This window comes from Bacillus rossius (assembly GCF_032445375.1).
Source record: "Bacillus rossius redtenbacheri isolate Brsri chromosome 9 unlocalized genomic scaffold, Brsri_v3 Brsri_v3_scf9_2, whole genome shotgun sequence".
NCBI lineage: Eukaryota > Metazoa > Arthropoda > Insecta > Phasmatodea > Bacillidae > Bacillus > Bacillus rossius.
This window is the reverse complement of record NW_026962013.1, coordinates 27823471-27845274: the sequence shown is the minus strand read 5'-3', so window position 1 is coordinate 27845274 and position 21804 is coordinate 27823471. Positions and strand designations below refer to the sequence as shown.

Genomic DNA, 21804 nt, shown 5'->3' with positions numbered 1-21804 from the left:
GCGAGTCTTTCAGTATATACCATTGATGTGTAACATCTAACCTCATAAACGCACAGTTCTTTAAAATTATGCCGAGCGGGATAAATACACGAAAATAGTGTTTTAAACTACATTACTGGACGCGAATCACACGTAGTTAGTTCCCTGCACCTGCCGCAAGAATTCGCTGCCGGAGCAGCTACGTCGCCTATCGAATCGTTCGATTTGCTGAACGAAATTTTAAAGTATATAATTGAGTGGTTCTGATAAAAGGTAAAAAAAGAAAGAAAAAAAGACTCGAAAAAAAAAAAACTCATCCGCTGCTTTGCCATTCTTGTCGTAATTCACGTTTCCTTTTGCCTTTGTGAACTTGGTTCGCGTCTTCCGCCACAGATGGCAGCACCGTCTCCACCGCATGCAGTATGTCGTGAGCTACACACAAAGAAATGTTCGGGTATGGGGAATCCTTCTTTTCACAGACGAGAGTGCCAAACGCCCGATCGTGCATCTTCGTTTTTTTTTTTTGTTTTTTGTAAATAAATATGGCGGTGTTGATAAAAGGATACTAATGGTCAATTAGGTTAGGTTAGCTACATTATAAATACTTTAAAACATTGTGGACGGTTTATTTGGTTAGGAATTCAGGGGTGCAACAACTAAATTTCCAAAGGGGGGGGGGGGGCAATTTACCTTATTATAAAGAATCATCGATCCCCCCCCCCCCCCCAATTGAAACGGTGGTCCGGGGGTCCTCCCCCGGGAAAATCTGTATTTCAAGGTGGAAAATGGTGCTATTTAAGCAGTTATATTATCTAAAAATTGAATACACAGCACTTTCTTTTGCCCCCGTTTGCCCCCACTTCAAGGTTTCCCGGGAGAGGGGGGGGGGGGCAAAATACCCTTGCCCCCCACTCCCTGTTGCGCCCCTGGTTAGGATAGCTACATAAAAGAAACGAAAAAAAAAAAAAAAAGCATGAACTTCGGGGAACTTCTGGTTTTGGCTCTCTCGTCTGTGAAAAGGATTCCCGCAGTGTTGATTGTCGTGGTTCTGGCCGCTGCCGCGCCGCGCCGCCACGGTGGACTCGCCGCCCGCCTGGCGTGCCCCGAGGGCGCGAGCTAGCTGCCCCTGATGCCGTATCGCATGACTGGTCACGTGTGCGTGCGTGGCGCCGCCAGTGTGGCGCCTAGCCCCTGTCCGACCTTCACCTTGCCTCTCTCTCTCTCTCTCTTCTCTCTCTCACACCAACCCTTCCTGCTTCTCTTCCTCACCTGACATGCGGAAACGGCGCGCTTCTGTCGCAGCTAAGGTTCCGTCACACACCTAAGGGGTCGTCCATTAATCACGTGATGTTTTTTTTTTTTTTTTAGGAAATTTTTAACCCCCCCCCCCCTCCTCCATAATGATTTGTGGTGAGGTTTCAGACTACCCTCCCCCCCCCCTCCCCATCCCCCCAAAAAAAATAAATCACGTGTATTTTTTTTTTGGTACAAAATATTTTTAAAAATTTCAGAATATTATCTTCAAATGTAGGTATAATCTAATTTAATTATGAAAAATTAAGCACGGTGATAAAAATGTCCAGACACACATTAAGGTTGCAGGTTTTATCCTCGCTGGCATAAAAAATAATAAAGGAAAGGCTTATATATATGTGATTTACGCACGTATTCGGCGCCAAAATCACAGTCAGTCTTACTTGGCGACTGGCAAGCCGAGCCGGGTGGTTCATGTTGCGGCCGGCGGGGATATTGTTTGCCTGGCTACGGCGAGTCAAGGTCGCGCGTCGCTTTTCGGTTTAGTAGAAATCGGGCGAAAAAATAATACACGTGATATCTCTTCACCCCCCCCCCCTCCCCCTTGTGATATTTCGTGATTTTTTTCCGAACCCCCCCTTTCGAGCCACACGTGATTAATGGACGATCCTTAATGTCAATTTTTTGACTTGAATAAGTCTTCGAAATTGCTTCCCTAGTGGGAGGCAATTAAAAAAAAAAACGAATAACAGTTTGGTGTTGCAGCTACATATCTATCATCTGAAACCAAAATTTAATTACACCGCTGGATATCTAAAGTATCAAAGAATTCGTTACGCTAAGTGAGGACTGCGACGCATCGCGCGCAGAGGAGGAGGGGAAAGCGCCGCCATGTTGGGGTCATTTTGCTCCGTTTCGAGATTTCCCATTTAGTATGACTTTTGACTCGGAGAAGCTACGACGTTCGTTTTGAGTTTGAACCGTCAGCTCTCGTCAAAATCTATCGATTGCATATATAAAACATAAGTGTAAGATACTAGCGTATTTTATATTTTGTATATAGAAAATATTACCTTTTTACGTACACGTATTCACGTACAACACACGGCCGTCCATCACACAGCCACACCCAATTGTTTTTTTCCTTCGTTTTATCGTTTTTACTAAATTTTTTGTGTTTGAGTCGGGATGGTGCCTCTAGCGCGGTGTCGTCTCTAGGCACAAGGCCTTGAACTGGCAAGCAGTCTCCTCGTCGTGTTACGGCAACTGCGAGATATGTGCCGTAACCCATAACGTTATATGGCTGGTAAATTAAGATAAAGGTGTAATGGTAGCCCCTTGAGTGCTTTCAAGAATCTGTAATGGGTGTTTCATGCCTAAAAACTTCTGAAAACACGCGTGTCAGCCTTTTTGATCTTCTACATACAGTTTGAACCTAGATAGTCCTGTAGCGTATACAGACACCACTCGGATATTTTGAGCAGTTTTTCAATACACGTTATTTTTTTTTTCAAACTTGGTACCTCCCTGTCATTATTTCTGTGACAATGATATTCAACTGATGTTCACTGAGTGTTATATAATGGATGTAAATCGTCACGCAAGTGTTGGTAACTACCATCATTTGCGACTTGTGCGACTTTTTACGCCCGTAACATTACACTTATGAATGTCTGTCAAAGACCTGGGCGTACACAAGGGGGGGCGGTGGTTTATAGGGAATTAACCCTCTCTCCTCAAATCCTGTGTGTATATATTTATATATCATATTCCCACAAACAACGGAAATAATTTTAATGCAAACAGCGGGTAAAGTGGTTTTTAACACCACCACCACTCCCCCCTCCCGGGCCTAGCTGATCCGAAATCAAATTTTACGTACGCTCGTTGAAAATATTGGTAAAAACAACAAATAAGAAAGGAAATGTTGTGATAGAATGTCCCAAATAGCTTTTAAATAATAGTAATGTAAAGAAAATAAACATTGTGAGAGACACTGAGTCCATAACAAACACACAAGATGGAATTGTTTAAATGATGCGCGTTCTAAGTTGTATGGTTATACATATCTTCTGTTGGGTTCTAAGTTGTGTGTTTCTAACATAAGGTGTTTCCAAGTTGTGTTGATTAGGCGTTGTGCGTTTCTGAGGTTCGTGGTTCCAAGGCCGGGTTTATAAACCTTACAAGGGACGCAATACGCAACCAACTCACAAGTCGCAAGACTACGTCAACCTTACTGTTTGAATTTGTTAAACAGTAGGAAAATAAATGTTTTCCCCGGCTACTTTTGATAATTATTCGTGTTTATCATGCAAACATAATTTGTCATTGATTTAATATTAAAGCGTTAGTTTAAAATTTAACATGTCTGTCTTTAAAAGTTTTCATTATACCTCACTTCAAATATGGAAGCGTTGTGTTTTTGCGTCTAGCGTAGTTTCTAAAACGTCGTTATTGAACAATTTTGCGTCTTGCGTTTGTTGCGTTAATTTAGAAACTCGGCCTGTGTGTTAATAACTTTTAATGATTTTGAGTTTTGATCGTTCGAAGTTATGACAGTTCTAGGTTATGTGGATTTTTGTTCGACAATTTTTAGTAATGGCGCTTCTAAGTTACAAGTGGAAACCAAAAACATTTTTGTTTCCTGCGCTGACTGCCGGAGATTTGTCTTCGAAAAGCGCGTACTTCAAGGGAAAATAAACGTGTTAAAATCAGGCTGTTAAATATTATTGTAGTGTTAAAATATAAAATAAATGTGTAAACGGGATATAAAGTGTCAAAACAGTATTTTTTTTTAAACAGTGACGTTTACGTTAGCTAATATTTAAATACTAAAACTTTTCTTTATCATTTGTAGAAAAGTATCCCTGCCCACAAGACGCAATACTATTTCAACTCCACTGTTTATGCAGCGCGCGAATCGAACAGGCTCCCTACCTACATAGTTGTGAGGCTCAGAAACACTCCAAGTTCAAACACGAAGTTGCGAAATACACCGTTCAGTGTCGCCCATGATTCTACAACCACAGCAGCTTAAATGTATGTGTAATGTTTTCAACCACATAACTGTTTTATTTTGTGTTTTTTTTCGTCGTTGTGAAGTTAAGTATAAGAGAAAATCGGCTAAACGCCTTAACTTCGCCATTAAGTCACTAAATAAAATAAATAAATAAAAGCTTAGAATTATCATGTGGTGGATGTTGATGCACTTCTGCAAACACTCGCTTACCCAATGCGATCGTAATTTGCGAATGTCACAAGAAAACGGCATATCATTGCAGGGAAACGTCTGCGGCAATCGAAGAGTCAATATTTTTGTAACAGTCAGTATGCATCCAGGACGTCTGGAATTTCATCCAGCTGAACCGAGCAGTTCCGGTGTACAGCCAGACAGACAACTTGACGTTCTTGAGGGGGGGGGGGGGTAAGCCGCCGAGATATTTGGCGCAGACAGTAACTCATCCGACTCCATTACGCGATGTCTGGAGTCGAACCGGCGTTTTTTTCTTCTGTCTGTAGTCGAACCGGCGTATTTTTTCTTTACTTTTTCAAGTTTCGGTGTTTCCCATCGCAAGGGTAAGATTTTTTTTTTTTTTTAATTTTTGGTCTCGTCGATAACGATGGTATAATGGTTGGAAATTCGAAATGCATGTCGGAAATATTATAAATTATTGAATACTAGCTTGAGAACCCGGTGATGCCCGTGCTAAACCACCCTTGAGAGCCGATTTTCGTAAAATCTCGCTCTCAGTTGAGGTGTGTCTAATAGAAGGAACATCACTGCCGAGTTTCAAGTCTGTAGGATATTTCCTTGAAAAACGGGAAAATTCCATATTCAACGCCACCGCAAAATTATTAATGAAGACGAAGAATGCATCAATAGTGCATTAGCCTTTGCCACGGCGACTAGGGAAGCATCACCAATGCAACATTCGTTGTCGACCAAAAAAACGGGAATTTTGATCTTTAACGTCCTCGAAACGTACCCTTAGGAGATGCATTTTCAAAAATATTAAAACGCGTGTTATTTTATTTCTTTTGGAGAGTACATTTACAAAATTTCATAATCGTAACTTTAAAAGAAAACAAATTTTCTTCACATAAATTTCACCACCCATGGTTACCATCCTTTAGGGATGGAATTTTAAAAAAATTCTTATTGCTCACCTAAGTTACTCAGTAAACTCATATACAGAATTCCATGCTTATAGATTCACCGGTTTAAGCTGTGCGTTGTCTGTCGGTGTTAGAGTTTTATTAAGTGGATACCACGGTTCGGAGTAAGCCTGGTGCATTTGCCTGTTTTTTTTTTTTTTTAAAAAAAAGGAAAACCACGTAAATTTCTGATTCTGAATGGAGATAAGGGCCAAAGTTCCAACATTTGTTCTCATGAGTCCGACTCAATAAAGTTTAACTCCCTCTGTAGGCCTACATCCGCCGTGTATGTAACGATTATTTATGTTCTTTCTGCAAGTTTCGTTTTATTACAGATTTACATCAATGTTGTTATTGCATTACGAACACATTTTATTAAATGTAATTTGTTAAATTTTAATAGTTTTCTTTTGCAACTAAAGCCTTTCCACATTTTTTTTCCACCACGAAATATTAGTGACGCTTTAAAACATTTTTGTTTACATGCGTCATTGCTGTTTTACACTGTATGTTATAGAGATACCTCAATAACGAGAACAAAAGACGAATACGTAAACACACAGTATACAAACCAAAATCAGCTGACGTAAAATGTTAAGATGCATAGACAGCACAGATTCCGTGGAAGGAATTAGCCAAAAAATATATATACATATATCACAGCACAGACGAACACAGCGGATTGACGACGAGACAGAACAGTAAATACAGACAAACAACGTTGGACAAAACAGCGACAAACAGATGAACCCAACGATTGTACTAAACATAGAATCTGGATAACTGAACGCAATACAGCGACGCACAAGCGAGCCCAGTGATGATACTGAACGGATATCCTGGACAAAACAACGACGACAGCACAAACGAACACAGCAGTAGGCTTCCCAAGACAAAACAGATGCGACGTTTCGGGAACTGACTTCTGCTCCCGTCATCAGGCGCAAACACTGATCTCTGTGCTGCCTATGCATTTGACATTTGACATGAATCGATTTTGGCTGGTTTTCTTTTTATTTTTGTATCCATGTTTTTTTGTTCATGAGAATTCTCTGACATACAGTGTGAACCAGCAATGTCATATGCCCACAACATGTTTTGAAATCATTCTTACCCTTTGCAAGAACGCGGAACCCTTTTGTAATTTTGTACATACAAACAAGAATATTGGCCAAAAAAATATCCATGTATGTCTTCATTCAGTTTATTTATAGGCATTTTTTCAAACGTTTTTCTATTCAACCCTGCATTAAATTATTAAATACTGTGACTTAATATTTTTGCTAAGCATTTATAAATAACCCTGCTTTAAAAAAAATTAAAAAAATTGGTTGTCTGTAAAGTCGGTTTACGGACGATAGTTTAACGTGACAACGTCATAACAAAACATTGATGAAATGATTGCATACTTTTATGAATAAAATTGAATCATTTTTATTGAATTATCACTATTTATTTTGTATGGATACAAAGAAGGAGTGAAATTAAATCTACAATTTAATTGATAAATTTACTTTTATTTGCACTCGTTAATTCAAATATGTTTATTACTTTAACGAACAGATTACTTTAACTATAACTTTCGTACATGTTTGCTATTTAACTTCTTCAAATCTGTTTTATTCTGTTAAGGATAGGACGATGATAGGAAAAGTAGGAAACGAACGGGAGTGTTTCAAGTTTAATGTGCCTCGAAAAAGTCAAATCGATGGTTGTTCCAATCGAGTGGAAGAGAGATAGATGCGGCGCAAGCGTACAATGAGTGTAACGGTACACAGCGTAACGGGACAATGCGCGTTATGGGAAACTTTTTCGTGCGTGCAGCCGGCGTTAATCCATTTATTAGACGTTGTCACGTCAAATATCATATATGTTGGGACAGTGATTCTTTGGACGACTTATGCGGCAAAAAATTTTCTATTTGTGTAAATTTCCTAGTAATGCTGTAAAAAAATGCTTTGCTAACTTTTTAAACGATGGTAAGTTACCATCAAACGCAAGTCGAAGGTGCGTGCCTTCTTTAACTGCGCCAGAGTTTTTGGCGTTCTTTTCTTAAGTGGCCGTCACGAAACACGTCTCCCGCCTCGTAAAAATTTATGTCTCGACTTCGCGCCTCGATTTATAAGCCCGCTCTTTGGGCCGAGAGGACAGCTGAAGAACCTGTTCTGTTCGTGATTTTTTTTTCTCTCTCTGTTGCGGATTGTGTTCATGAGGAAATATTTCCAAAATGTGACTACGTAACTAGGGCGTTTATAGGATGGGTGGGGGTAGTGAAGGAATGCGTTTCTTTTTGTTGTTGTGTATGAAAACATGGCTAAGAAACTATTTGTGATAACAGGTTATATTCTTTAGCCATGCCAAACATTCACCTTCAATTTGATTTGCAAACTAATAATTTTTTTTTATGTGTAACATCTTATAGCTTGGTAATCCGCATTTGGTGGAAGTAATTTCTTGTATGGAACTGAAGTCTCATGGAATGGAAATGTAGAACCGCGATGCTGCCATCTGTGCTGGATGGCATGAACCAAAGTTCATAAAGCCAAAGGAAAACTTTATAGCATCAACTGTTTAATGTATTCTAACAAGATGGGCACTGTATCAATAAAATTACTTGTCGAAAATCAGGTTGAAAGAAGTGTGTCAGTAAATGTTCTCTTTTATCGGAGCCGTTTCTTTATATAATTTAAAATTTACGTCTGCAAATCGAATGAGACGGTAGTAGCTGCTCCGTCAACGAATTCTAGCGGCGAGTGCGGAAACTTGTGTTTCGCGTCAGGAAATGTAGTTGAAAACACAATTTGCATGTATATTTATTACGCTTGGCATTATTTTAAAGAATTATACGTTAAATTTTGTGTCAGGATAGTTTCTCATTATAAGTATTTGCAACATTAGAACTCGTGAATTTGCCAAGGTTAGATGTTGCATATATATGGCGTTTACTGAAAGACACTTTTTTTTTGAAATTATGTTCTTTCTTTTGTTATTGTTTACTATTATATGTCACCATGAACCATTCTCACATGAAATGGGTTAAATTGCGAAGAAAAAAAAGTTCTCTCTTGCTAAAGAAGTTAGTTCATAAGCAATACTCATTTCTGTAAACCACATACTTCTTAGGAAATGCATTAGCTTAAGACGCAAAATGACAACTGAAGCGCGAAAAATCAACTGTTGTTTATAAACCCTTGATATTCGCAAGACGTCGCCAACGCTACAGCTTGAAATTGTAAATAATTGAGAAACAAAAGCAACTTATTTGGAACCAAACTACCCGCTTTGACTCGCACTTAAAAAAAAAGTAGAGTAGTTTTGCGTCAGGCAAAATGGAACAAAAGAGCAGTGTGCAACTCTGACACAATAATGGTGACTGCGCACTGGAAATGTGACCTACCCAGTAAATATTACAACATACTATTTTTACAGATGTGGCATATTGTATTGTATAGCTACGAACCCTTACATTTCTGTTTTATTTTTCCAAGTGATTTCTTGGAATAGTTTTTTAGTGTTTTTGTTTTACTTAATTTATATTATTCATTAAGCTTTTTTAATTTATTGTATTCAATAGTGTGGTCCCAATTTTCAGTGTAATAGTGTTTTATTTTAGTAATGTAGTGTAATAACACGAGTAAATTGCAAACCGGCCTAGTGCTGAATTTTGTTCGTGTATAAAATTAAAAAATAAAAATAAATAAATCTAAATTTTTTCTGGAGTTATTATAACTTTATGATCGCTTATTGCAAATGCTTTCCGCCAGTTTTTGAACTTGACATTTCTGCTTTGACAGCTGAATATTACGTATCAAATAAACAAAACAAACAATTCTCCACGAAGCATTAGCCTAACCAACCATGTGAAATTGTTTTGTTTGTTTTACAATAACTGAAGTCTGTCTACGTCAGAATCTTAGTTCATGTAGCTTATTAAGTAGTTCAGCCATAGCTAATTTATATAAATGATTACCGTCTTTTCTGGCAACCACTGATGAATTTTCAAACTGCATACTGATTAAGGTTGGGTATGGAAAACTTACTTGTAGCAGAAGCTTTATCCTTTTATTTCTAATGTCGGGAGTGTTATTTCTTGTGGTATCTACGAGAAATAGACCCTCATTTTACACGTATTTTTTCCCCTCGCAAAAGTTTGTGAGGGGGGGGGGGAAGTTGTGGGAAAAGTATGTATTTTTTTTAATTTGGCTACACTTTATTGAATCTCTATGGCTCTAGGGGAAGGGGGGTCAACTGCCCCATTAACCCCCTCTTCAAAGCCCTTTGGGGGGGGGGGGGGTTTACCGAAATTCTGTGAATCGCCCGCAGTTTGGCAAATGGCCGTGTGTGTCGGGCGAATGCGATGGGAATGTGTGTTCTCGTGTGTTGGCAGGCGTGCGGGGCGGAGTCAAGCTGGCGACTTCCGGCGGTAACCACGCGGCCTCCCCGCCCGTGCTGTGGAGCTCGCGCAGGAAGCCAGGTAAGGCACCGCCCGCTTCCCCACGCGGGGGAAAACACTGCTTTCCCGTGCTTTCTACGGAAACCAGTTGCCAGCAAATAGTTTGTAAAGAAACCAGTTTCCAGGAAATAGTTTGTAAAGAAACCAGTTGCCAGGAAATAATTTGCATAGAAACTGGTTGCCAGGAAATAGTTTGTAAAGAAACCAGTTGCCTGGAAATAATTTGCAAATAAACCGGTTGCCAGGAAATAATTTGCAAAGAAACCAGTTGTCAGGAAATAGTTTGTAAAGAAACCGGTTGCCAGGAAATAATTTGCAAAGAAACCAGTTGCAAGGAAATAATTTGCAAAGAAACCAGTTGCATATAAATAGTTTGTTAAGAAACCAGTTGTCAGGAAATAATTTGCAAGGAAACCAGTTGCCAGGAAATAGTTTGTAAAGAAACCATTTGCCAGGAAATAGTTTGTAAATACCACAAGAAAAATATTGCAACTCTGTACAACACATGGTCGTGCTTTATTTTTGCATGTATGATTCCCCCCCCCCCCCTTTTTTTTTCCCTCTCCACATAATATTGAGCTTTTCTTACGAAAATTACCGCATGATTTTATATTTTAATTGATGCTTCATTTAAGCATAATTTTTTTTTCGAACCATAGAAAAGAAAATAGAATGGTCAATAATTTACGTTATTTTGTTTTATTATCATTTTTAATGTACGCAATTAGTACTGGGAAGCTCTTATGAAAATTGTTTACAAATTATTTTTGACTATTTGGCACAACACACAGCAAAAATGGGCCGGGTAATAATCCGAACACAATATTACTTCGAACAATATTTCTTAGTGGAAACAGTTTGTTTCAGTGTAAATGTAGAAATTTACAAATATGTAATTTTACATGAATATTTGTTTCTTTACAAGGAAAAATTTACAGTGTAAAAATTACTCCAAGATCCAATTACTAGACGAGATTTTATGAATTTATCTTCAAGCCAATTTCGTTTTTAAAAGAGGTTTTAAATTTTAAAAGTTATCTTAATTTATAATAATTGTATGGTTCCACAGATAAAAAGAACATTCAAATGTTTCTTTACATTTATTTCACCAAAATAATATTAACAGTGATGAATGAAATATTTATTTTTAAAAAAATATTTGTAGCGCTAATAAACATTTTAGCTTGCAAAAGCGTGTTTACTTACGTCAGAATTCTGAAATGAGCTAATACAATATGTAAGGTCGTGCAACAAAACTAACAAGTTTTTTATCTATTTGATTTACACATTTTAGTTCTAAAGGTAATAAAAATTATATTGAGTTAAATATATTGCATGATTAAAACTTTATGTTCTGAGTTAACCTTTGTTAAAATTCACAATTTTAGTTGCTTTTGGATGCTTTATGGCGTATGAACTCATATTTCGGTGTTATATGGTGTGATAACATGGTTTTCGGTTTTATCGCAGTTCACCTTAAAATATTACGCCTGAAAAATTGCCAATAGATCCACACATCACCGGAAGTGAAACAGTCAAAGTATTCAGTAACTTACCTGATCGATAAAACTAAACGAAGTACACAACGGAGGTTTGTACAGCTTGTAACTAACTTGCCGACGGTAAAACCTGCTAGCTGTCCTTCGCCTGTTTTCGTGACTTGATTCTTGACTCGTAATTCCTCCCTTCCCTTCTCTGTCTTCGACCGCCCACTCCTGCGACAACAGGTAGAAGAAGTGTCGAAGAATTATTAGGTGCATTTCTATTGGTGGGTTGGGACGATATGAAGTAGCTACAGCCGATTGTGACACGACGAGAAAATGTATGATGTGATTGCATCAATATAGCAGCACATATATAGTCGCTGCCTCATCTTTTGAATTTTAATAACGACTGAAAACACATACTGGTATGAACAGCTTTTGACAAAAGGAAAGGGTTTTAATAAAAAATGTAAAGTAATTATGACGAAATAAAATAATATAACAATTAATTAAAATAACAAGCATTTCGTACCGTTAAAATATGGGTATTTTGCGTGAGAAGAGATGGTAACACTAAAAGTAAAAATTTTTGTTGTGTGTGTGTTATGTATGGTCTTCACTTCTTTAAAATAAAACTCTAATATGAACGATCGGATATCATTCCCGAGAGTCGTTTCACATATAATGATCTTCGCTCAGCGCTCTCAACTCCATGGTGCAACAGAAAATGTGGTCGAACGGTGATCAAACCAGCTGATGACTAGAGATCACGCCTGAACTCTTATGGCCATGCCATGAGAGATGCCTGTGAACACAGCGAACATGAACATCATTCCGATACTGTACTGCTGAGGAGCTAGGACACTGTTTGTATCTCTCTCTCTCTCTTCCCCCCCTCCTCCATTTTAACCAACATAATCATCATCTCGGTGGGATTACAGGTTTACTGGGTAATTGTGGGAGTCGCAGAATGATGCAAGAGGTCACTTGTTACGCGCCTCCTGGCATAATGATTAGAGCTGCAATCTACGTACGCTAGTGATCTTGTGATTGCGATGAAACCTCGGGGTATGGTGCGGTATACAGTCTTGTGAAAAATCTTTTAAGGAGATTTCGAAGAAAAACTACCTATTGTAGCAGTTACCATGGTACGACTTCCGGAAAATGTTTATGTAGTTTATCATTTCATGGACCATAGACCCCAAAACCATCGTCCACTCAGAAATTTATAAATGTATGTATATCGAATTTTTAGGAACACGATAACTGCCGTATTTTTCACAAATCACTTCCAAACTGATTCATAAAATATAATCACTGAAAATCTCGGTCGAGTTCGTTAATGGGCAATATCCGACCAAGGAGTATAAACGGGGAAAGATTTTTGAAAAAATGAGAAAAAATCGTTATAACTCCCATAATTGATTAATATTAAATACGTTTGGACGTATTATAACTCGAAGGGGTAATATCAAAAAATTTTGTCTGAATAAATGTCTAACACGACAAACCATAACTGCAAGGAATGGATAAAAAAGGGCTGGAGAAACAAAAAAAAATCATAACTGCCTTAGTAGGCACATATCGAATCCGTTCAAATTATTTGTAAATGGTATAATTTTTATCTAAAACTTTTGTCTGAAACAAGTTTTGATAATACAAACAATTATTGCAAGGGGTAAGAAAACACCTGGGGTTGGAATAAGATGGAATAAGATAGTTAATAAAACTTTTACTACCATCTACGCTATAGAATCCATTTTGACGTGATAACGTCTTATATATCGATGAACGCCGGCTGCACGCACGAAAAATTGTCACGTTCCGCTTGAGCCGAGCGTGCAAGAACCGGCCAACCACCGTGCGAGAAAATCTTCTATAATATCAAACAGGTTAAGGCGGGCTTTTTAACTAATTGTTCGTGATTATATTTAAACAAATTATTTAAATTAAATTTGCGAAAACTGTAAATAATATTTGAAAATTAAAAAGTATGCAATTTTTCATAAATGTTATCTTATGACGTTATTGCGTAAAATTATCGTCTGTAAACCGACTTTTACAGACAACCCCCTTTTTTATATTGGTATTTACTTTCTAAATATTGTCTAAGATTTTCTTTAAATTAAATTTTTATTTAACCAACCCAACCATTACTGCAACGGGTGGAAATAACAAGGTTTGTAAGTATACAAACTAATCCTTTATAATTTATTGTATGAAATATAAACTTCTATCTAAAACTTTGACTGAAACAGTTATTGATGAGAGGAATTATTACCGTAAAAATAGGGGTTTAAATTAATAAAAAGTAAAAATTCTCTTAGTATCATATCCGTTCGAATTTATTTTAAACAATCTTATCTCAAACGTTGGTGCAAAAGAAATTATTATTTTACCACTTTATTAGTGTATGGGATGAAAAAAAATTTGAAGGTTCAAAAAATTGAATTATTACCATAGTTGGAATAATATGCTATTCAATTCTGGATGCATCAAGTTAAAATCATACATTATATTTTCGATGCATGGAAAATGAGAAAATGTTTAATCGACCTTTTGTAATATTGAAGAATATAAATACGTTATGTGCATTAAGTTCTTAAAATGATACGGAATTTTATAGAAGCTTCCAAACTATTTCCAGAAAAGATAGGTACTTTGAAATCTACCAACTTCTGTAGGCTGTGCCGAAAGGGATGGTTTTTATTTTCCGTGTAGTTTCAAGGCCTGAAAAAAATATTTTAATTCTTAATGTTGTTGAACATAGATGTTCTGAATAAGATAAAATTGTATGAGAGGCCTGAAGTGATTGTTTGTTTTTTCCTTTGTAAATGGGGCTAGTCATCCCATAACATCCATATGTTTCATTAATAAGTACAAATTATAACCACCGAAGAAGCATCTTCAAACGTTCCCATAATAGTCTAATGTGTGTTTGCTGTATACTAGTGTTGTTTAATATTTTTTGTGAACACTATTTTAAGCTATTTTGCAACGTATTGAATGCGTTTGTAGCTTAATTAAACTTTAAATAGAACACAATCTAAATTAATATTGATAATCTCAAAGTGGTAATTTCAATTTCAATTTTGATACATCTAATATTCCTTAAGAACGCTTTAAAATGCAATAAAAATATATGTTGCCAGATAGAGTACTTTTCAGATAATCGAAGAACATTTTTAATTGCTCCATATTGTCCTAGGGTGTTGTCGGGTGAAAAATTCGCAAGAGAGACTGAAACATTCTTAAGAAAATCTATGCTCCAGTTGAATTTGTGGCAGGAATAACCATTGGAAGCCTCAATTATATAAATTTTTATTTATTACTAATATTTACACTATCAATTAAATTAAAACACTTAAAATGTCTGTCTACAAATTAATCACTCCTTCGTTCAATTCACACTTCACTCTCTTTCCCAATGGAGCTCGGCTGAACGGTGGCTCTGGTGGCTCTCCTTAACCCTCGTCTCTCACCACGCGCCTTTGTCTAGTACACTGTCCCATACTTCTCACTCGTCCGCGCCACGACACACCAGTCTCCGGCACACGAAGCCCGTCGCTCGTCGTCCGGTTATCACTCGCCAAGAAGTCACTCGCCCTCTTCACTTCACTGCACTCTTCACTTCACTCCACTCTTCACTCAAATGGCTCGGAGGCTGGCGTCGCCGTGTTTGTGCCCTTCTGCCCTCTTATGGAATGGTCTCCCACCCCTGTTAGCTGTCGCGTCATCAGTGTCGACTCGACATCCGAAGCTCCCAGAACAGTGGCGTTATATTCACACCACTCCACGCTTCCGGGAGCCCGTAGAACCTTCCAGAGGGGCGGCTTGGGGTCGATGACAAAGCGCCGCCCCGGAAGGAGGGTAGCGAGGCCAGGCCACTAATCCCCCGAGGAATGTGCCGCGCTCCAACGCACCCCACCCTTGGGGCCCACAGGCAGGCTGAACTCTAGCAGGCCCACTGGCCCGTATCGCGGCCAACCTCGTGTATGCCCGTGACATTACTTATACTGTAAATGCACCCTGGGACATTCTATAAACTCCTGGGACTTACGGTACTTTCTGTAAACTTAATGTGCAATCTCCTTAAATGAACTCGAATATTCCAAAAGGTTAGATTAAAAATTTTCGCAGCTTACATTTAGCCAAAATTTTTAGAATGTTAACTATTCAATGCATTCGGATTTTATAGAATATTCTCGATAAGAATTACATAATCACGAGCTTGACTATGGCCTGGCGCTTCTAGGAAGATTCTTGCGATTATTTACTGACGTAAAAACGTGCGGTTTTTACTTCGGAATAAGGAGTAAAATGTAAAAGAACGAACTTAAGGTTTTTCGTATTTTGATTATAAGGAACGTTTTTGATCCGCCTTGATAGTTATCGGTTAATGTCTTGCTAGATAAGAAGGCTATCCAGAGCTAGAATATGGGATTAATATGTGAAATAACCTCATCTTGTCAAATAAGCATATATTTTTTTTGTAATTTTTTTACATCTAATGTAAGTTATTTACAGAAAACCTGTAAGATTGTTTGCATGGGAAATATCCTATGAGTCCTTAGGATTTCTTCCACATTAGTTGTATAAATTTGAGGAAAAAGTTAGCTCACTAGTTATCTCAGTTTTCCGTACAATTGTATTGGTTAGTAATTCCTATTATACGCTTAGGGACTCTACTGATTTTTGTTATTTTTTTACAGTGGCTGATCACAATTTATGATGATTAACCACAAATTGTGGCCGAGTTGTTGTCTGTTGTAACCACGGTCAGAACACTGGCCTACAACGCCCATTCCGAGGGGAGGGTTTTCTCGGGGTTATCCGTTCCCCCTTTCCACTAACGGTTGATGCTTCCTCATATCTTATTCACAATTGAATTTCTATGTCGACATTCATTTCGGTGTTGCTTTGCGCTCTCTGGTTGTTTGGGCATTGGTACGCATGGAGGTAAGAAGTTGGAGAGTGGACGTGTGAAATCTTTGCCACTCTGATAATAATTGAAGTGGAATTCAGAACGACCATCACCTTCCATTTTTCCTTACTGATAGCTGAACATAAGTGGTTATAATGGGCTAGAGTTATGATTCGATATCTTTGTTTGACAATTCTCACGATATTATGGAGATATTATTCGCGAGTTACTTCAAGTTATAACAAATTGCTAACCAAGAGTGACTTTAACCTTAGCACAGACCCCCACTCCACAGACTTTAGCCGGGTGTACTAACAACGCAAGTAACAAAAAATTAAAGTTTACTTTCTCGCCTCCGTTTATTTGAGACTTAAAGTTTCGTAAACATTTAAAATTCGGAAGAACGTGTGTAGAAGGATACGATATTGTTTCACATTTGGTTTCTACCACGCTCATAAAGTTTTTACTTAATGTAATAAACAATCGCGCATTGAAAGCAAATACCTCCTTGGCTCTTTCCTCGCTGGTGGCACACGTGCTTGTGTCGGGCCATACGTGGCGGTGGTGTTGGCCCCCTTTTTTGGGGGGGGCAGGAAGGGGGAGGGGTTATTCGGTATGTGATCCTCCCACAGCGGGGCAAGCTCGGAGCAGTTTTTCTGTACCCTTTGCCGACAGGTTAGGTGTGGGATGGTGTTGCATTTGTGGAAAGGGGGGAGGGGGGAGAGGAAGAGCGGAGGGGTAACGGCGGTTGGTTCTGACCATGCAAGGTCGCGTCAAGGTCAGTTTCCTCGGAGCGTCATACCTCTTGAATTACTTGGCCAGGGCTGGCCAAACGCGCTCTTTTCGGCAAAGCGGGTTGATCCACTCGGGCCCTGACCGTAACAGAAGAAAGATTGTAGCTCTTACCTCGGAGGCATAACACACTATGTCACACAACCCATGTTTTTTTTTCTTGAGAGCAGTTTAAAGAATTTTAAACAGTACCTGAATTAAGGGGCCCGCCTACCTGGGCACACATACGGTGTGCAGAGCTTCAGGAAAAACAACGCGATTTCAAAACTACTCAAGATATCCGAGTGGGGCCTATTTACGAATAGCATTTAAGAGTTCGCTGAGGCCCGAAAAGTACTTTTAATTTCGGATTAAGATTTTAAACTGTATTTTTAGAAGCGTTAAAATGCCTAAAACGCGTGTTTTCAGAGTAATTTTTAGGCATAAAAAATCAGTAGAGATTCTTGAAAGCACTTAAGGGGCTTGCATAACACCTTTATCTTCATTTCTCTGCCATATAATGTTACGGTCACCGCTCAAATTTCACAGTTATCCTGTGACGACGAGACGAATGCGCGCCAGTTCAGAGACTTGCGCTTAGAGGCTATACCGCGCTGGAAGCACCAGCGAGCGTCGCGCTTATCATCCCGCCTCACTAAAACACATACACCCCTGACGAGGTGGGCCCCTTAATTTACTCAACTATTTTCCAACAAAAATATGTAACTTTTTTATATATCGTATTTACTGAGGGCGCCGTCTGCCCGGACACACATAAGGTGTGTCAGGAAAAACGCGATTTCAAAACTACTCAAGATATTCGAGTGGAGTCTGCTCACGAAAAGCTTTTAAGAATTCGCTGAAGGCCGAAAAGTACTTTTGATTTTGGATTAAGTTTTTAAACTGTATTTTCAGAAGCGTTAAAATGACTTAAAAGCGTGTTTTTGGAGTAATATTTAGCCGTAAGCCTACCAGTTCAGATTCTTGAAAGCATTTAAGGGCCTTGCATTACACCTTTATCTTAATTTCTCCGCCATATAATGTTAACGCTCAAATTACATACCTAGTTGTCCTAAGCACGACGATAAGACGACGTGTCAGTGCGCTTAGAGGCGATACCGCGCTAGAAATGAAAGCGAGGTCGCGCTTATCATCACGCCTCATTAACACACTTACACCCCGATCAGACGGCCCCCTTAAGAGTTGTATGCCACTAGAAAGAACGTCAAACGGTGATCACGTTTAATATTAAAAGTGCAGTATGCTTAAAAGTGGAAATAGTGTCTTACGCGTCCGAATTACAGATATGTGTGTAAATATATTTATAAAGGCACTCTATGTGCCAATATAAAGGTCAATATATTTGACAATACAATTGAAGGGGTGGCATCAGACAGAAAATGGCTTACAATTTTCTCCATCAAATATATTTGGACAGATAACCTCAAATATGTTAAAATCGTGTCACTTTAGTTAATTTTTGGTCTGTTATCTCAAACTTTTCAATTAATCTCAATTTTGATATTAAACAATGTTGAAAGCAATTTTCAAACTTATTATATTTGAGCGTGTTTAAATTTTTTGAAAATGTATAAATTTTAATCACAATAATATTCGTTTTACTTAATAAAATTAATGCTCAGTGATTTTTTAAAGTATTAGAAGCATCATTTCATTTTTACACACAAAATGTTTTCGAATACGACATTCGTATTAACATAGTTATTTAACTTTTATAACCTCTTTAATAGCCCATGTGCTCTTCGCCATTTTAAATAATAGTTGTGACGGAAACGGATGTCATTTCCGTTTTCTGTAGGCACGATTTTGATTGGCCGATTGCATCCAACATCCAACTATTTTTAGAACCCGTCCTATAGGCAACAACTTTTATAGAGACTCAAATCACCCAACTTAAACAACCATGTCTGCGCTAATGACTTATACGATGACGTCATAACCCTCCAACTTTGGCACAACATAAGACGGCGTTGGAAGTGAATATTCGACAGTGTGACAGGCCTTTAATACACACACGTAGAGCCGGGTCCACGACATAAATAATGTATTTCACCAGGCAAAACAGGGAAATCCGGTAATTTTCAGGTAATTTTGAATTAAACAAATCAGTGAATTTTGAAATAAAATAATTTAGTGAATAGGCAGGGGTGTATGTTACTTCGGGTAAATTTAAATTAAAAAGACAGTCTAATCATGCAAATCGTTAATCCATAAACTGCATTGTGGGATAAGTCTTTGTTGCAATGCTGGTGTACATAGTATTCTTTCCAGCAAATTTTTAATATTTTGTACGTAAGACTGAATTCCTTAAGTGATCAGTGACTAAATTGTATGTAGTGGCTAAGGCAGTGCTATGAAGTAGTGCATATAATTGAATATTTTATATGGAAATATTAATTGTTATGGTCGCTGAAAAAGTTTATAAGGAATGGGATTATGTGTGTTGATTTTATTGGTCATCCCGTTCAAGTAATTACTGTCGATTCCACTTAAAGAAATAATTTAAAAAATTTTATCGTATAGAATCCATGTTATCTGGACTAACATTTTTTTTATTACCATAACTCGATTTTCTCAGTTTATCGAGTTAAAATATTTGGAACCATGAAATTACGTGGTGTAATTTTTATTATTATTATGATATGGATACAACACACAACGTGTGTTAAAATGGAGGGTTTTTTTTTTTTTCAAATTAAGGGAAGTCAACATAAAATGATAAAAATAAAGTTTAGTTTTATAGTAAAATAATCATATATCTGATTTTAGGATATCAGTTTAAAATAGGAAAATAATCTGACAGCTCGTTAGACTGCAATGTGGCATGGCCGTGCTGGGTATCGTTTCCAAGTGTTCGGCGGCCGACCGCTCTGTTTTCGGCGGGGGCCCATTCAGTGCGCTTTTGCTTCAGCGCCGGATGGCTACGATCGGTGTGCTGACAGCAGACGTGTTTTGACACGCAGCTTGCATTGAATTTTTTTTTTTTTTTTTTTTTCGGGAAAAGCACCTGTCCCTAGCCCATTAGCCGCAGAGGTGCGACTAGTTACGGCGGTGGCTACGCAGCGGGAGTTGGCACGGGTGGAGGGGGGAGGTTTTGGCGATGGTTGCCAAAAAAAGCACGTGACGTGCCGGTGAAGAGGGTTCCCCCTCCCCCCCCCCCCCACCCACCGACCCTCCGCCACGCAGTAGCGAATGGTCACGATCCCCCTTTGTGTCCCGAGTATGGCCGCGGAAGCAACGCCGATTGAGGCCCCGCGGCCTGTGTATCCGCCATGGTAATGACGCGATTAGCCGCCCCGTCGTTGGGGCCCGCCCCCCCGCGGGGTTTGTGGACCACACACGCGGCCGGACAGGAGGGCGTCTCGGCGCGCTGCCCCGACGGCCAGGTGTCGGGCGTCGTCGCTTGTCCCAGCACAGCGCGGCGTCTGGAGACGGACGCGCGCCGGGTCTTCCTCCGGGAGAACGATGCGGGATAAAGAACAATCGGGGCCGTCAGTTTTGCTCTCGATTCTTCTCGCTTCGGGAATCGATTCATGATACGATTTTCTAATTCAAAAAAAAATTGTGACGTCTCTCGTTTAGCTGCGAAGCTTTTTGCGCAAGATTTACGCTGGAAAAAAAAAATATTGATAATGGTGGATCAAGTGGACGTTGTGGTCTCGCAATAGCGCGCCAGTCTTCGGAGAATCAGATGACGACGTCGTTTCACCTGGATGAGGACAGTGGCGGATATTGTATCTGTAAGTAAAGCGACAGGTGGGCCATTGTACATCATAAACTTAATTGTCTGTCTTGTCTTGTCTTCTCGGTTTTATTGTTAAGTTTACTTGTACCGCATAATACTGTTAACTTTCTGCTGTAGGCATTTCGTGTTTTTTTACAAGGTATATGATTGTGTCATTCATTCTTTTAGTTTGTTATATACATTTAATTCTAATTTACCTAATTTACCGTAAATTATCGTACGTTCTTAATTTGAAACATTAGATCGTTTAAATACGTCGGTCAATTAATTATGCTCATTAGTTTTTTTCCAAACAAGTAGTTAACGTTATAGATATCGTTAGAATTAATAAAAAATATCATTTTTCTGCCTGTGTTTATTAGTTTAACTTCTATTGGCCCCTCGTCAACCTCCTTAACAGGTGCAAATATCATTCCTCATACTCTTGTAGAGAGCGTTAAAGGCCAAAATCTAGTTCCGTTTTTATATGGGCCTAGAGTTCATCGCGTATAAGTTTATTTACTTTAGTTCGTTTTGCCAAAGCACTGACACATGTGCTACTTCTCAAGATATGTCCATATACCAGATTAACAGAATGGTCTTCTATCTTTGTCGGACACGTATTTGAACAAACACGCACTTTAGTAAACGATTTTTTTTTATAAAAATAAATAACCGACTTAAAACAAAAATAACATAGTTCACTTAAAAGCAAAAAAATAAATGTTTTATACACACAATTAATTCTGATTTTTTTTCCTTTTATTGTAATAAAAACATAACAAATTTGTTTTTAACTCAATAGACGTAATAGAAGTGAATCTTCCTTCGAATTTCAAACCTCAACTAATTATGTATACTAGTGCTATCTTCATATCTCTTTGGCCATATACCTATTACCTGCCCTGTTCGCGTTAGAAAAGTTTCACAACATTGTTTCACGATAATGTTGCATTACATATTGGCATTGAAATTTTAATTTTATCGCGACCAAAGAAGTTTTAATTAAAAAATACACTATAATTGTTACTGACTGTTA

General features: G+C 38.3%; 1 protein-coding gene across 5 annotated transcripts in view; it reads left to right on the top strand.

Moving 5' to 3' along the window:
* Positions 1–21804, top strand: part of LOC134543255 (dual 3',5'-cyclic-AMP and -GMP phosphodiesterase 11) — a 295462-nt gene that overhangs the window by 144831 nt on the left and 128827 nt on the right. For 4 of the 5 annotated variants that reach the window (XM_063388165.1, XM_063388166.1, XM_063388167.1 and 1 more), the window contains exon 2: positions 9776–9862. Coding sequence is in view for 1 of the 5 variants with exons in the window: in XM_063388164.1 (XP_063244234.1) it covers positions 20733–20781 (49 nt within the window). In the remaining 4 variants the exon portion in view is untranslated. Of the gene's footprint in view, positions 1–9775; positions 9863–20437; positions 20782–21804 lie in introns of those variants that run through there. The other variant, XM_063388164.1, reaches the window with a different exon arrangement.